Source organism: Chrysochloris asiatica, unplaced genomic scaffold, assembly GCF_000296735.1.
Source record: "Chrysochloris asiatica unplaced genomic scaffold, ChrAsi1.0 scaffold00059, whole genome shotgun sequence".
Lineage (NCBI taxonomy): Eukaryota > Metazoa > Chordata > Mammalia > Afrosoricida > Chrysochloridae > Chrysochloris > Chrysochloris asiatica.
In genome coordinates this window covers 14,092,566-14,107,321 of record NW_006408577.1, presented here as the reverse complement: position 1 = coordinate 14,107,321, position 14,756 = coordinate 14,092,566, and the positions used below count along the sequence as shown (strand labels likewise).

The 14,756-nt window shown below is 37.1% G+C and overlaps 1 protein-coding gene across 1 annotated transcript; it reads right to left on the bottom strand.

Moving 5' to 3' along the window:
* Positions 1 to 6,819: 6,819 nt before the first annotated feature.
* On the bottom strand, positions 6,820 to 14,081 carry ASNSD1 (asparagine synthetase domain containing 1). The gene is made up of 5 exons (XM_006864039.1): positions 14,028 to 14,081; positions 12,465 to 12,540; positions 10,206 to 11,764; positions 9,750 to 9,931; positions 6,820 to 7,192 (listed from the first exon to the last, which is right to left on the bottom strand). The coding sequence occupies exons 3-5, from the start codon at positions 11,670 to 11,672 to the stop codon at positions 6,907 to 6,909; spliced, it is 1,935 nt and encodes a 644-aa protein (XP_006864101.1). The 5' UTR covers positions 11,673 to 11,764; positions 12,465 to 12,540; positions 14,028 to 14,081; the 3' UTR covers positions 6,820 to 6,906.
* Positions 14,082 to 14,756: the final 675 nt, after the last annotated feature.

Below are 14,756 nucleotides of genomic sequence, written 5' to 3'. Positions count from 1 at the left end.
CTGTAATGAATAAATAGGAAAAAAATCAATAACATTTGGTATGGTAATGAAGCTGGAGTTTTCAAGAAATAAATCTGTACTCTTCATCCTTATAAGGTTAATTTTTTTATAGTCAATTATTTTATTTTTCAATCTTAAACTAATTGCAGCATAGGAAAGCTGAAAACTGAATTAAAATAGTTAAAAAAGAAATGTAAATTTCTACAAGCTCCTATTTACTTACCATTTTTTGCATATGCATATCTTTATTTTGGTTTCAATTTTTTATAGCAAGAAAACAACGACCAGCTTAAAACAAAGAGGACTTATGGTGTGATGCTGTAGGATCAGCCCTGGACTGTGAACCACAAGGTCAGCAGTTCAAAGCTGCCAGATGCTCCTCTAAAACCCTATACATGGTTACTATGAGTCAGAACCAACTCGTTAGCACTTTACAACAACAAGAAAAAAGAAAAGGGAGGGAGAAAGGAAGACAGAAAGTAAAAAAAGAAACTAAGAGTCTGCTTAACTTTCTATTACTATGTAAACAAATCTCTTGTAAGTCCTGTAGCAGTAAAAATCAGAACTTCTATTTATATGTGCCAGGCTCTTTGCATAGCATACATTATCTACTTCATTTAATCACCTCCAACTATGCAACCATTTCAAGAGTAGTATATGATTAAGAACAAATGGCACTGAAGGAAGAAGTCCAAGCTGCACTGAAGGCATTGGGGAAAAACAATGCTCCTGAAATTGAGGGAATATAAACTGAAATATTTTAACAAACCGATGAAGTACTGGAGTCATTCACTCATTTGGAAATAGCTATCTGGCCAACCGACTGGAAGATCCAAATTTGCACCCATTCCAAAGAGAGGTGACCCAATGACTGTGGAAATCATAGAACAATATTGTTAATAACACATGTAAGAAAAATTTTGCTGATAACTCAAAAACGACTGCAACAGCAGAAAACTGCTAGAAATTCAAGATGGATTCCGAAGAGGACGTATAATTAGGGATCTACTTGCTGACGTCAGATGGATCTTGACTGAAAGGAGAATGTAAGAAAGATGTTTAGTTGTGCTTTATTGATTATGCAAAGGCTTAAAGACTTTGTAGATTGTGACAAGGTATGGATCACATTGCAAAGACTTGGTTTTCTAGAACATTTCTTTGAGCTCAATTGGAACCTGCACCTAGATCAATAGGCAGTTATTCAATCAGAACAAGATGCTGAATGGTTTAAAAACAGCAAAGGTGTGTACCAGGGTTGTATTCTTTCATCATACTTAATCTGTATGCTGAGCAAATAATCTGAGAAACTGGATTGTATGAAAAGGAATATGGCATTAGAATTGGAGGAAGACTCATTAATAACCTTCGATATGCAGATGATACAATCTTGTTTGCTGAAAGCAACAAGGACTTAAAATACTTATTGATGAAATCAAAGACCACAGCTTTCAAAATGGATTGCACCTCAATAAAAAGAAAGTAAAAATTTGCACAATTACACCAATAAACAACATGATAAATGGAGAAAAGATTGAAGTTGTCAAAAATGTCAATCTTTTGTGGATCCACAATCAACTCATGTAAGCAGCAGTCAAGAAATCAAATGATACAGTGCATTAGGGAAATCTGTGGCACAAGACCTCTTTAAAGTGTTGAAGAGCAAATTGATCAGTTTGAGGACTAAGGTGTGCCTGACCCAGGCCATGGTATTTTCAATGCATGTGAAAATTGGACAATGAATAAGGAAGATCATAGAAAAATCGATGCATTTGAGTTATGGTGTTGGAGAAGAATATTGAAGGACCACGGACGGTCAGAAGAAAACACAAATTTTTGTTGGAAAGAAGTACAGCCACAATGTTCCTTAAAAATGAAATGTTGAGATGTCATCTCTCATACTTCGGACATGCTATCAGGAAGCACCAGTCCCGGTAGAAGGACAACATGCTTGGTAAAATGGAGGGTCAGCGAAAAATAGGAAGAACCCCAACGAGACAGAGTGGTACTGGGACAGTAGCAACAGGCTCAAACATAACAAGTGTAGGGATTATGCAGGACAGGAAGTGTTTTGTTCTGCTGTGCATAGGGTCTGCTATGAGACGTAATCAACTTGAAGGCTCCTAACAACAACAATAATGACAAATCATGTAATATCAAACCACCTGGTGTTTGTTAAAAATTTGTTAAAACGACTGTGCTTTTGATTCAGTTGTTTTGAGATGGCACCAGAGAATTTGCATTTCTGAAAAATGTGATTTCAGGTGATGCTGATGCGCTAGTCCTGGGACCACGCTTTGACAATCTTGCTCAGAAAAATAGACCTTATTATTCCCAATTAATAGAAGTAGAAATGGCGACTATAGAGATTACCTGAGATTTCTTTCCTTTCAGGATCAGAATCTAGGTCTATACATACTACAAGACCTGTGCCCACAACCAGCTGGCGTCTGTCGTGGCAAAGGAAAGAAGAAAACGAGAAGCAGAAACCTACGCTGAAATGATTTTTTGGTGTTTTTTTTTTTTGTCCAGGTGAGGAAAGAAGCATCCACGCTGGTGCCCAGAGTGCTCCTAGGGTCCAGTTTTCTTTGCTGAAATCACTCTCCTTTTCACTGGGTTAGTGGTCAGGCTTTCCGGATGGGCGAGGATCAGGCTCCAGGGAGGATGTGAGCACTTTCCTGGGGCGAGAAGCCTGTTTGGCCCTTCTGGGAGCCTGCTGTTCGTGCCACAGGGCGAGGGTTGAAACCGTTGGGCCTGGAGCTGGAGGCCGGTGGAGGAGGGCAAACTTCCGCAGACAGCTGTGTGTGAGCTGAGGCCGCAGTGCTTCCGGTCACTCAGCCCAGTAGCAAGCACTAGGCACCGCAATTGTCTATGATTTCCTTACTCTCACTATTCGTCAGTACTACAACAGTAAAAGAGTTGTTGTTAAGTGCCACTGAGTCCGTTCTAACTCATAGTGACCCTGCACAGGGTTTCCGAGGCTGTAAATCTTTATGGGAGCAGAATGCCTCGTCTTTCTCCGGCGGAACCGCTGGTAGTTTTGAACTGCTGACCTTGAGGTTGGCAGCCCGACTGGTAACCACTACGCTACCAGAGCTCCTTCCAGTAAAAGAGTTGTTGTTGTTAAGTGCCGTCGAGTGGATTCCGACCCATAGCGACCCTGTATAGGGTTTCCGAGCAGCAGCTGGTGAGCTTGAACTGCCAACCTTGCAGTTCAAACAGCTTTGCAGTCTGGCGCATTAACCAACAGCGCCACACCAGGACTCCAGTGAGAGTGTTGTTGTTGTTAAGTGCCGTCGAGTCGGATCCGACCCATAGCGACCCTGTACAGGGTTTCCGAGGGTGTAAATCTTTACGGGAGTAGAAAGCCTCATCTTTCTCCCGCGGAGCGGCTGGTAGTTTCGAACCGCTGACCTTAAGGTTCGCAGCCCGATTCGTAACCACTACGCTACCAGAGCCAGTGAGAGTAGCAAAGGTGAAAGAACCGGAAGTTGAGGTATCCCTGAGTTGAAACTCTGTGTCATCATTCATTCATTCAACAATCATTTGTAGAACCCCTGCTGTGGAAAACAGAGCACACACAAAGAATCTAAAGGAACTTAAATAAATAATCATATATTATTTAACAATTTTATAAATTTAGGATGCAATGAGAGTACATGACAAGAAGTAGACTAGATCTGGGAATGGAAGGCTACTCTGAGGAAGAGACATTTTAAGCTGATCCTGTACAGTTTTTCCAGGGATAGGGAACAGCAGATGAGAAAAGATCATCTAAGTGAGAAGAAAGTTGAAAGTTTTGAGAAATTGAACAAAACATTTTGCATTGAGATAATACCACAAAATGAAGGAGGAAGTGAGGGGAATATCTCGTAGGTTCCTGAGTTAAGAATTTTGAACAATATTCTAAAAGCTGAGATGGTTGTTATTAGGTGCTGTCAGCAACCCTGTATAAGGTTTCCAAGAAGCAGCAGCTTGAACTGCCAACCTTGCAGTTCAAACAGCTTTGCAGTCTGGCATCTTAACACACAGCGCCACAGCAGGACTGCAAAGCTGAAATTAGGTTCCTGTAAATGGATGCTAGGTCAGGGTAGGTTGGCGGCACTGGAAGTGGACTGTGAATGAATGTGAGAAATGTGAAGGAGGTAGAGACATGTTAAACTGTGAGTGGGAAGGTGTTAAGGAACAAGATGGAGTCAAGGTGACACATTTCTGAGTAATAAGGAGTCAGGGCAAGATTGAGTTCATACTGAAGTGCCTGTGAGAGATCCAAATAGAGATGTCAGATATGCCTCATACACACAAATCTAGACAAAGAATGGCAATTTGGGTTAAATATATACATTCAAGCAAGTTTATAGTATTTGCTATGTTATTGCTGTTAGGTGCTTGTCAAGTCGTATCCAAATCATAGAAACCGTATGCACACTTCTTGGTCCTGTGCCATTCTCACAATTGTTACGTTTAAGCCTATTGCTTCAGGCACTGTGCCAATATTTCTCTTTAGGGTTCTTCCTGGTTTTCACTGACCCTCCGCTTTACCAAGCATTACATCCTCCTTCAGGGATTGGTCCCTTCTGATAATATGTCCCAAGTATGTGAGAGGAAGTCTGACCACCCTGGCCTCTAAGGAGCATTCTGACTGTACGAATTTCAACACAGATTTGTTTGTGCTTCTGGAAGTCCATGGTATTTTCAATAGTCTTCTCCAATACCATAATTCAAATGCATGAAAATTCCTATGGTCTTTATTCATTGTCCACCTTTCACATGCATATGAGGCTACGAAAATATCATCACCGTGGGTCAGTCCTACTTTAGTTCTCAAATTGATTATCTTTGCTCTTGAACACTTTAAAGAGGTCTTATGCAGCAAGTAGATTTGTCTAATTTAATACTTCATTTGCTTTCCTGACTATTTAAGCCATGAGAATGGTTGAAATCTCCAAAGGACAGAATACAGAATACTGAGTTGAAAGCCTAAGATGGAGACCTGAGAAATTGAGCATTCATAAGCCAGATAGAGGGAACCAGCAAAAACAGAGGAGACAGGAGGGCAGGAGGAAAATCAAGACTGATGACAGGAGCCAAGAGAAGTGTTTCAAGAATAAGGGAGTGGCCAAGGTCATTCATTGGATGTTGCTGCTACATCAGGGGAGATGAGAACTGAAACTCTTCCATTAAAATTTAGCGACATGAAGGTTCTTGGTGATTGGGGACAGAATTTTATCATGTTTTAGCTGCTATGTGCGTAAATTTGATTGTTGTTTTTAGGGTAAGAGATGTCCAAATGTCATTTTTCTTTTAGAAGTTTTACGAATCTACATATACACATATAATTACGTAAGTTTTTTGTTGATACACCCAGAGTTCTCAAGTCTCAGGAAAGCGTTGTTCATTTATTTAAGGGTTAGCATAGAACTTCATCACAGGCCCATTCCTCTTCTTCCTTTGCTGTGAAGTGGTTCCCTAGCTGATATTAACTATGCTGTCTGGGATTTGTCTGTGACTCAGACATCCTAAATTATCAGGCTGTAGCATAGGTTGAGGAATGGCAAACATACTCAGACATGTATCTGTGCCCCTGAGTACTTGAAATGTCTAGACATTTCCTTGTCTACTTGCCTAATTAGATTACCCTTTCTACAAGGCAATCACCTACGTAGTTGTATGTACTTAGGGTAAGACCAGGGGAAATCCTTGTTGAGGATATTCCTCTTGAGATCCAGCCGCCTCTTCAACCAGTGGATTCTGGATCTAAAATTTGGCTGAGGTCTGAGAACTGAGTAAGGGATCATCACTTTGAATTGGGGAAACCACCCTCAGTCTCCTACTGCTCCATTCTTTTTTTGATTATAGATGTAAAGTACCCTTGTTAGCAGCCCATTTTGTTTCTATGGATGCTATGCTCCATTAACCATTTCCTTGGCTATCTCTACTTTGTGAACTATCATAGCAACTGGGGTGTGACATTAAAAAGTCCAGCTGTGACTGCCTCTCAAACCTGGCTTGCAGAGAAGAGCCCACACTGAACTTCCTAGAGATGCGGGTGCCCCTCTTCAGTGCAGTCCTAACTACCTTGATAAACGCCATGCCCTCCACCCCTTCTGCCGAGTGTAATCGTCCGTGGGCTTTTTGCTCTCATATGTATCCATTCCAGCATACCCTAAGCCTTCCCTAAGCCTCTTTATTCACTTCTCTACCATTTTCAGGGCAACTTCATTCAATACTGGCCATCACTTTATCCAGGGCTTTTAAGAGCCACCCTACTATAATTTGCCCTGGTGTCCCTGTCAGGGTGTTAAATTCTATCTTCCAAAAAAGTTTTCCTAAATCAAAGATTCCTTGCTTAACCAATTTTATATTCTGGGCCACCAGATCAAATACGCTCAAAATCCAAATCCCCCAGGAGTACTCTGGCCCCTACCAGGATGGTAGCTACTATTTACAGCTTCTTTAGTGATAATCTTTTCTTTTCTTCCCAAGTTTATGCTCAGACTTAACCCTAGTTATTGATCTGGTAGTCAGCAAAGGTAGTGAAAGCAGTTCCGGAGGGAGGTACTTGTTGCCTTGTCAGGGAGGGGTTTTAGCAATTATCTTCAAGCACAAGGGAAGTGCTAGATAACACTAAGGGGTTCTGGGCCACCTCTGAGGGCTGAGAAGAGTATGAAGAGCCAAAACCCTCAGAGACGTTCATTCAGATGTTCCCACTCCATGTTCCAAGGTCCCAGGTTTTCTCACCATGGTCCCTGACAACAGCAGTAACAACAGATTGAGTTATATCTGGATGCGGCTACTAAGAAGTTACACAGTTGGACTAAAGAATTTTAAAACCATGAAATTATATAACAATAAAACAACAGAGTATTTTATTTTTACATAACTATCAGTAGCAAATGTGAAACCATATTATACTGTAATCTCCTTTTCAATAGAAAGATTTTCTAAGGAATTTCCTTGGAGCCTTTCACACTTATCAGATGCTTTTTCATTATTCTTTTCCATTTTTGCAATTCTGGATCCAAACTGCATGGCTCGTTTTGGCAGAAGAGCAGAGGCTGTAAGACCAAGTTCCACAGCTGCAAGGCGCAAAAGTAGTTTTTCACCAATTCCGCGGGGTAAAGTCAAATTTGCCTTTTCCCAAATTGGCAAGGAATTTAGAAAGGAGACAACATTTTCATCCAGGAAAGGAAATCTAAAATAAATAGATAGATAGACTATCATTATAAAAATCCATGTGTAATGAGTATTTCTTGATTCATTTTATTCAACGGTAACATTTATGTTAATTAATGTTGTTAAGTGTCCTTGAGTTGGTTCCAACCCATGGCGACCCTGTAAAGGTTGTTTCCTAGTTAGAGGGCACTCCAAACACTAAACTTGCTGTGAGTCAATTCCAATTTATGGCAAACCCATGTACTGCAGAGTAGAATTATTCAGTAGGGTTTTCTTGGCTGTAATCTTTATGCAAACAATCGCCAAGTCTTTTTTCCATGGTGCCACTAAGTAGGTGTGAACCACCAACCTTTAGGTTAGTAATACTGAGTAAATCATTTTTATCACCCAAGGATTTTCAGAGAAAAACAGTCATAGTTTTCTCAAATAAAAATATTCTAGTGACTCATAATTTTACAGTTAAAGCTTAACCACATTAAAAAACTTAAAAGTTTCTCAACATGAATAATTGTACTACAAAATTTTATTTGCTACAAAATATTCTAAACCTCAATACATAAATTAGGTCTATGGTATCAAGAAATAATTTCAGATTGTTTCACATAGTGTCTTTGAGGATGCCTTGTAAACAAGCATAGTTTTTTAGTCAACTATTCAATCAGAGTCTGTTCTTTATCTTATCTAAAGAAATTGAACTTGAGAGCTAAGAAGAGCTACACAATGCTGCATTTGTGAAACACTTATGGTAAAACTTTATGGTATCAAAATTATTTAAATAGAAATAAATTGGTGTAATATAGAACAAAATACTGAATTTAAAAAACAAACAACTTTCTGATCCTCTAGCTTTCTTAATTTCCAACAAAATTTTGTCCTTTTTATTGCTTAAAACAATCCCTGTCCAAATTCCTCAAAGTACAACAGTTATGACAGGGTTTCCATTTTATTACAGATAATTGTTGTTGTTGTTAAGTGCGTCGAGTCGGTTCCGACCTATAGCGACCCTGAACAGGGTTTCTGAGGCTGTAAATCTTTACGGGAGCAGAAAGCCTCATCTTTCTCCCGCAGATAGTTTCGAACTGCTGACCTTGCGGTTCGCAGCCTGATTCGTGTAACCACTTACTTACTATAAAATATATTTTATAAAAATAAATTAATTGAAAAAGATAATTTAAATAGACTTTACTAACAGATTATTGTTACATATTCCAAGATGCATAATAAATTAGTTATTTAGAATTTAGCCATTATAATGGTGTTTGTTAATTACAATTCTGTATAAGCTATTTTAAACATTATTTTTATACTTTTTTACCTGAGGGTATCATAAGATTTTTTATAAGGAGTTGTTAAAATTAACTGCTTTTAATCTAATTTAATTGAGCTAATGGATGAATCTCACTCTCTCTCTCACATGCAGCAAATGGAAAAATGTATAGACTATGTAATGTGGCATTTGTTATAAAGGAATCATAGCAGTCCAAACTTCTGTACATGTCACAATGGCAATATAAGAATGGCAACTGTATACAGCCAGCTAAGGTTCAGTGGAAAGAAAGTAAAAGAGTCAAGAGAAAAACAACAAGCCTCAGAGAGAGTAGTAGGTGTAGCAAGATGTTCCAATCCTCATGAGGCTCCATCTGTGCTATTTATGTATGTTTGTACCCTTGAAATAAGCCACCACTTAATAAACTATTTGGACAATGTCTGTTCTTCATAACCAAATGACACATCTTCCTTTGTACTTCAAAAAGTTTTATTCAAATACTTGTTTACTGTCATCAAAATTTGTACAAAATTGTACAAATGAGGGGGCATCAAAAAGCTCCTGGAAAAATTCCAGTCTTTTAATTCTATTTTTCGCAAGCATTTGGAAGCACTTTTGTACAAATAAATTCAAAATTTAACAAAAAAAACGTACAAAAGTGCATTGGCTTCATGGAAAAGTTTAGATGATCTGCAATGTATGGCTACACTGTGTTCCAGAAATATACAGGGCAATGCAAGCAGCACTGTAGGATAAGCACTTGACCACAAGGTTGGTTTCAACAGCAAGGTTTCAACTTACCCGTCACTCTGAGGAAACCCTATATAAGGTCGCTGTGAGTCGGCACCGACTTGACAGCATTTAACAACATTCAAATCAATACAGAAATTCCACAGAGGTACAGCCAGGTTTATAAAATTGGAAGAGAAAGCTATACCCTTTATTGGGAGGAAAGTAAACATTTAAAACAAAATAAAACCCTTTAAACAATTTCTATTGGTATTTCATTGTTTTACTTTTACAAACTGTTTTCATTTTAGTTTTGAAATCAATCATTATTATTATATCACCTTTGAAAATCGGTGAAAAGATATTCCTTGGAGATTCAACTCTGGAAAGCAACTGCTAGCTTAGCCTCCCTCTAGCTTTGTTTTTAACTGTCTACATTTGTTAACACGGGACCAAGATATCACTACTCCTATGGTTACTCATCTGAGCAGTCTCCAAAGCAAAAAGCAATCTAAAATTCTCTACACAGTCTATTCTTTCTATGAAAATACCCAGCACTCCAGTTGACAGTCAGAATTACCTTGCTTCTTTTCCATGATCACCAATAACTCTGTCATCACGACCAAGATTTCTAGAAGAAATTCGACCTAGTTCCATTTCTATTTCCTTATTCAATCCTTCTAACCCATGTGTCCGAAAGCACAAACGATGGCGAGAATAACCTGCAAGTTGTTCATCTGCACCGATTCCAGTAAGAACGACCTATATTAAGGTTGAAAGAAATTCACATGAAAAATGTTACCTACTCTACAGTAAGGGAAACAACCAGGATAAATCAAAAGCTTAAAAAAAAATTATAACCCCCAAAATCATTTCTGAAGAAACAAATATATGACAAAGCATAAAAATTATACTCAATTTTTAAAAATACAGATGCATGTGCTATAGTTTAAATGTAATATGCTATATTCTTACAACCTAAATGCAGTTTAACAATCAAATCTACTTCTCAGATGGTCCTTATAAGCAGAAATACCTTTGCATTGCTCCGATAGGATTTCACCTCATCCTGTGTCACGACACAACCAATTCCTCGAGCAGCAAACCAGACTGCACAACCAATGCTGTCATCCAGAACTGTATCCAAGGGGTGAATTAATTGGCAAATTCGGGTTCTTCTTAATTGCTGTAGTTCTTCCAAAGAAACATTAATTTCAACAAAATTCCAAACTCGGGAAGGGCTGACAATTTGTAGTTCTTTTAGTCCCGCTCTTCCTGTGATTCGATCTGGTACATTGAATTGCTTATCAAATTGATCATTGGTGGTGGCAACGAGATTCTCAGATAATTCTTCAGGAGCTATTTCACAGTGATGTTTCTTCTGCTTATTTTTTTTGTTGTTAAAACTAGTTGGTATATTCTTTTCTTTAGTCATGAAAGCCACATTAAGAAGATCGACTGGTTCATCAATTGGAATATAACGGTCAGCAAGGGTTGCAAGAACCATTGAATCAATGCCCCCAGAAAACAGAATTGCAATGTTTGCTTTCCTACCACACATGTTCAAAACTTTATTTGGTGTCAAGCTTTCCTCCCTTTGTAAACATAAGACACGTCTCTTAACTGAGATACTCAGGACATCAATGAACTGCTGAACCACTTTTTTCATGTGTTTGTCAGTAAGATAGACTTGCAGTGTTTCTCCTGTAGGTAAGACTCTGGAAATGCTAGTGCAATGAGTTTCAAATGGAGCTGGTGGCAACTTCATGTTTAAAGGAACAACAGGTTTTTCCAGATATAGTTTGTCTTCATTTGTTTCCACTGATACAAACCTAGGCAAGTCTGCTGTAATTTGAGTCAGGCTATTAACATATTCTTTGCTAACATTCTCCCTAGAATTATATTTCCAAGTATATAATTTTAATATCACACATTTAGAAATGGAAGTAGACTTGAGATCAATTCTGAAAATTCCAGATGCTGGAACTTCTTGCCACTGATTGGCCTCTCCAGATGTTTGGGTACCAACTGAAGAGATGCAGATACTCTCACCAAGATTACTAAAATGCCAAAGCAAACTACGTCGACCAAAAAAGTCCCTACCAAACCATAAATAATGACAAGATGCTTGATAATATATAAAAGACCAAGGTCCCTGGATTGCTGAGAAAAGTGACAAAATATCAGATTCATTGTTACTAGAGGAAAGAGAATTAAATATAATTTGAGTATCATTATCCTCAGCTGTGACTTTTATTCCATTAAATACTTCTCCATTCCACAGGAACACATTGCCTCTTTCATCTTCCATAGGCTGGGCAGTCAAAACACCTCTCAAGTGAAGAATGTGTCCAGAAAATAAACACTGGTAGTTAACATCAGACTTTAACAACTGGTTACTACTACTGGGTCCACGTTGCTTAAGATTATATAGTAAATTCTCATTCAAACCTTTGCTGAAATGCTCAGCAGAAAAGTTTACGGAACAAAAAATGCCACACATTTTTATGTGAAATTAAGTTGACTATTTCTTGATTTTAGTCTTCTCTGAGTTTTCTATTTCTTGGTATTCTCTTTTCAGTTCATCCAATATATCTGTGTGGGAGGAGGAGAGGAAGAATTATTAAGTGAAACTTCCTGAATATTTATTTGTCTTGTAATTGATAGAGTACCACAGATTATTTAACATTATATTTTCTGAGTATGTGAACTATTGCTAGTGCCAATAACAATTCACAAGTCATTAATAAAAATGTTTGTTTTAGAAAAATAGTTTCTATTTACTGAGTGCTTATTTTGGCCCAGACCCTAGACTAACCACTTTAGATAAACCATATTACTTAATTCTCACAAGAGTTTGGAAGCTCACAGTAATTCACACAAAGTCAAAGTTGGAAAGTTGTCAAACAGCTGTTCATACCTAGATGGATGGAAACTCTTAAAATATACGTTGATAACTCTTGCTTTCTAACTAAATGTAGTTTTTACATCTTGTGTGCCAAAAAGTTGATTCTGACTCATAGAAAGCTCATGTGACAGTAGAACTGCCCCATAGGTTGTAATTTTTATAGAAGCAAATCACCAGTTATTTCTCCATGGATTAATTTTTGGAAGACTCAAAGAAAATCAAACTATTATATTAATTTTATTAACAAGCAAATTAAATACTTCTCCATCCCAATCTTTAGGTAGATATATTTAAACAATAATATCTAGATAGTATGACTTAGACACCGCCATAAATGTCTAAAAAGTTCTTCTGTGGATTTGTATAGTAGATACTGAAAAAACTTACTTTTGCTTTCAGAAAGCATTTCTGTTCGGTCTGCAAGAAAGAATATGTTGCTGTTTTGCTGCTGTTTATAGACTTTCTGTAAAACACAATTCAAGCTAATATCAAAATTTGATCCAAACAGCTGTCAAAAGTTTGAATAACCCCCACTTATTCTTACAGTTTTATAACATATGTATAGTATTTCAGAAAATATAAACAAACAAAATAAATGACCATCATTTTATTTTATTACCCAGAAATGGCTTCTGTTAACAGAAGCAAAACTCTTCTTCTCCTTGCACATATATTATTTTTCTTTTAACCAAAAAGTTTCCTATTATGTGTACATTTTTCTAATTTGCTTTTATCAATGACTAATAGATGATGAAGGACTCCTGGTGTAGCACTGTAGGATAGGCACTGGACTGCTAACCACAAGGTCAGCAATTCAAACCCATCGGTTGCTTCTTGGAAACCCCGTAAAGGGTTGCTATGACTTGGAATTGACTCCAAGGCACTTAACAACAACAATGTATTGTGAATATCTTTTCTTATATTAATAACTGTTCTTTTATAGTATTACTGTATGGATATAAAATGTTAGTTTGATTTGCTCAGTTCTCAAATCTTAGATTTTTACCATGCTATCAACTTTTCAATGTTATAAAATCAATGTGTCATAAATATCCCTGTAATTACATCATTGTGCATACACATACAGGATTCTTTTCTAAGTATCAATTCCTATAAATAGTACACTTGGTCACACTGTTAACAGAGTTTTAAAACTCTAATACATTCTGCCTCTGAGCCTTCCAAAAGTTGCTATCAGTTTTGTCTTAACTTTTAATATTCCTCAAAGGCAGTTTTAGAAATGTCTGTTTTGTTAAGTGCCTTCAAGTCAGTTCTGATTCCTAGTGACCCTATATAAGGTATCTGAGGAGCAGCAGCTGGGGTTGAACTGCCCACCTTCTGGTTTGCAGTCCGGTGCTGATCCTATAGTGCCATACCAGAAATGTCCGAACTGTTATAAAATAGTGTTTTAAATGCTTTAGAAAGATCAAAGTAATTTTTCCTGAGTTTTAAATGTAATTTTTGACAATATCTTACTCATGAAAACATTAAACAATCATATTAAGCAGTTGAAAGACTGACGTTATTGCTTTTTGCTTTTCTCGGGGGGGAGTGGTGATAAGAATTGTATCTTTTTTTTTCTATCTAACAATTATTCATATTCATTTACAGACATAGTTCCCTCTCTTCTCCATGTATATAAAGTTAATATATTACAAAAGAAAATACCAAATTCAAGTATAAAATATCATTAATGACTCCTATTGTAAGATACCAAAGTACCCTTAGCATCCTTTGGTCCAAAGGTAATGGGGAAAAATCATCTTCAACATATGTACATACACACACAAATATAAACAGATATGAACTATATTAAAATATATTTATAGTTCATGAATAATATATATTTTGACATATTTTCAATCTTGCAATTTGCTGATGAAAAATTATGTTGAGTTCTCTAAAATTTTAATATTAAATGTGAATAAGTTATATATATAATTCACTTACCCTGTTTTTCTTCAGGTTAGAAAGTTCATCCACAACAATTTTTTGTTCTTTAATCTATTGACATAAAGGAAAAAAATTCCTTAAATCAGAGATTCTCAGAGTATGGTCCCCTAGTTTATTGTTTAAAAATCAGAGATGGAATAAGAGACTATTATGTACTGATTTTCAAAATGGGCTGTGAATATATAGATTCTTTTTACAGAGTCTGTGCTAGGATGGAAGTGGGGGAAAGTTGGACGAGAAACAAGGATTAAATTTGCCAAGCGTTGTGCTGGTAGGCAGAATACAAACCAAGTACCACAATTGCCACTTAAGGCTTATATCTTCTATTAAAAATATGATATTCACCTGTCTTTCAGTGAATTCTTTTAAACTGGGCTGTATTTTAGTTTTCTTTCTTTTGGGAGGAGGCCGTATAGGAGTAAGAAGTTAGGTTTGGATTATGAGTAGATCTTGGCTAGGTCTAGGCCTCTGTTTAGTGTTAGGGGTATGGTTCTCAGGTCTTTGTCTGCTGTTGATGAGTCTCTGTCCAAACAAACAACTGCCTTTAGTATTTTTGCCTGGCTTTGGCAAATTCTTTTAATTTCTGTTTAGTTGGAAATGTCCTAATTTTGTTGTCATAGTTGATGGACAATTTTGCTGGGTAGAAGATTTCTTGGTTAGCAATTTTTTTTCTTTCAGAATTTTATATATGTTAGCCCACTATCTTCTTCCCCATATAGTTTCTGT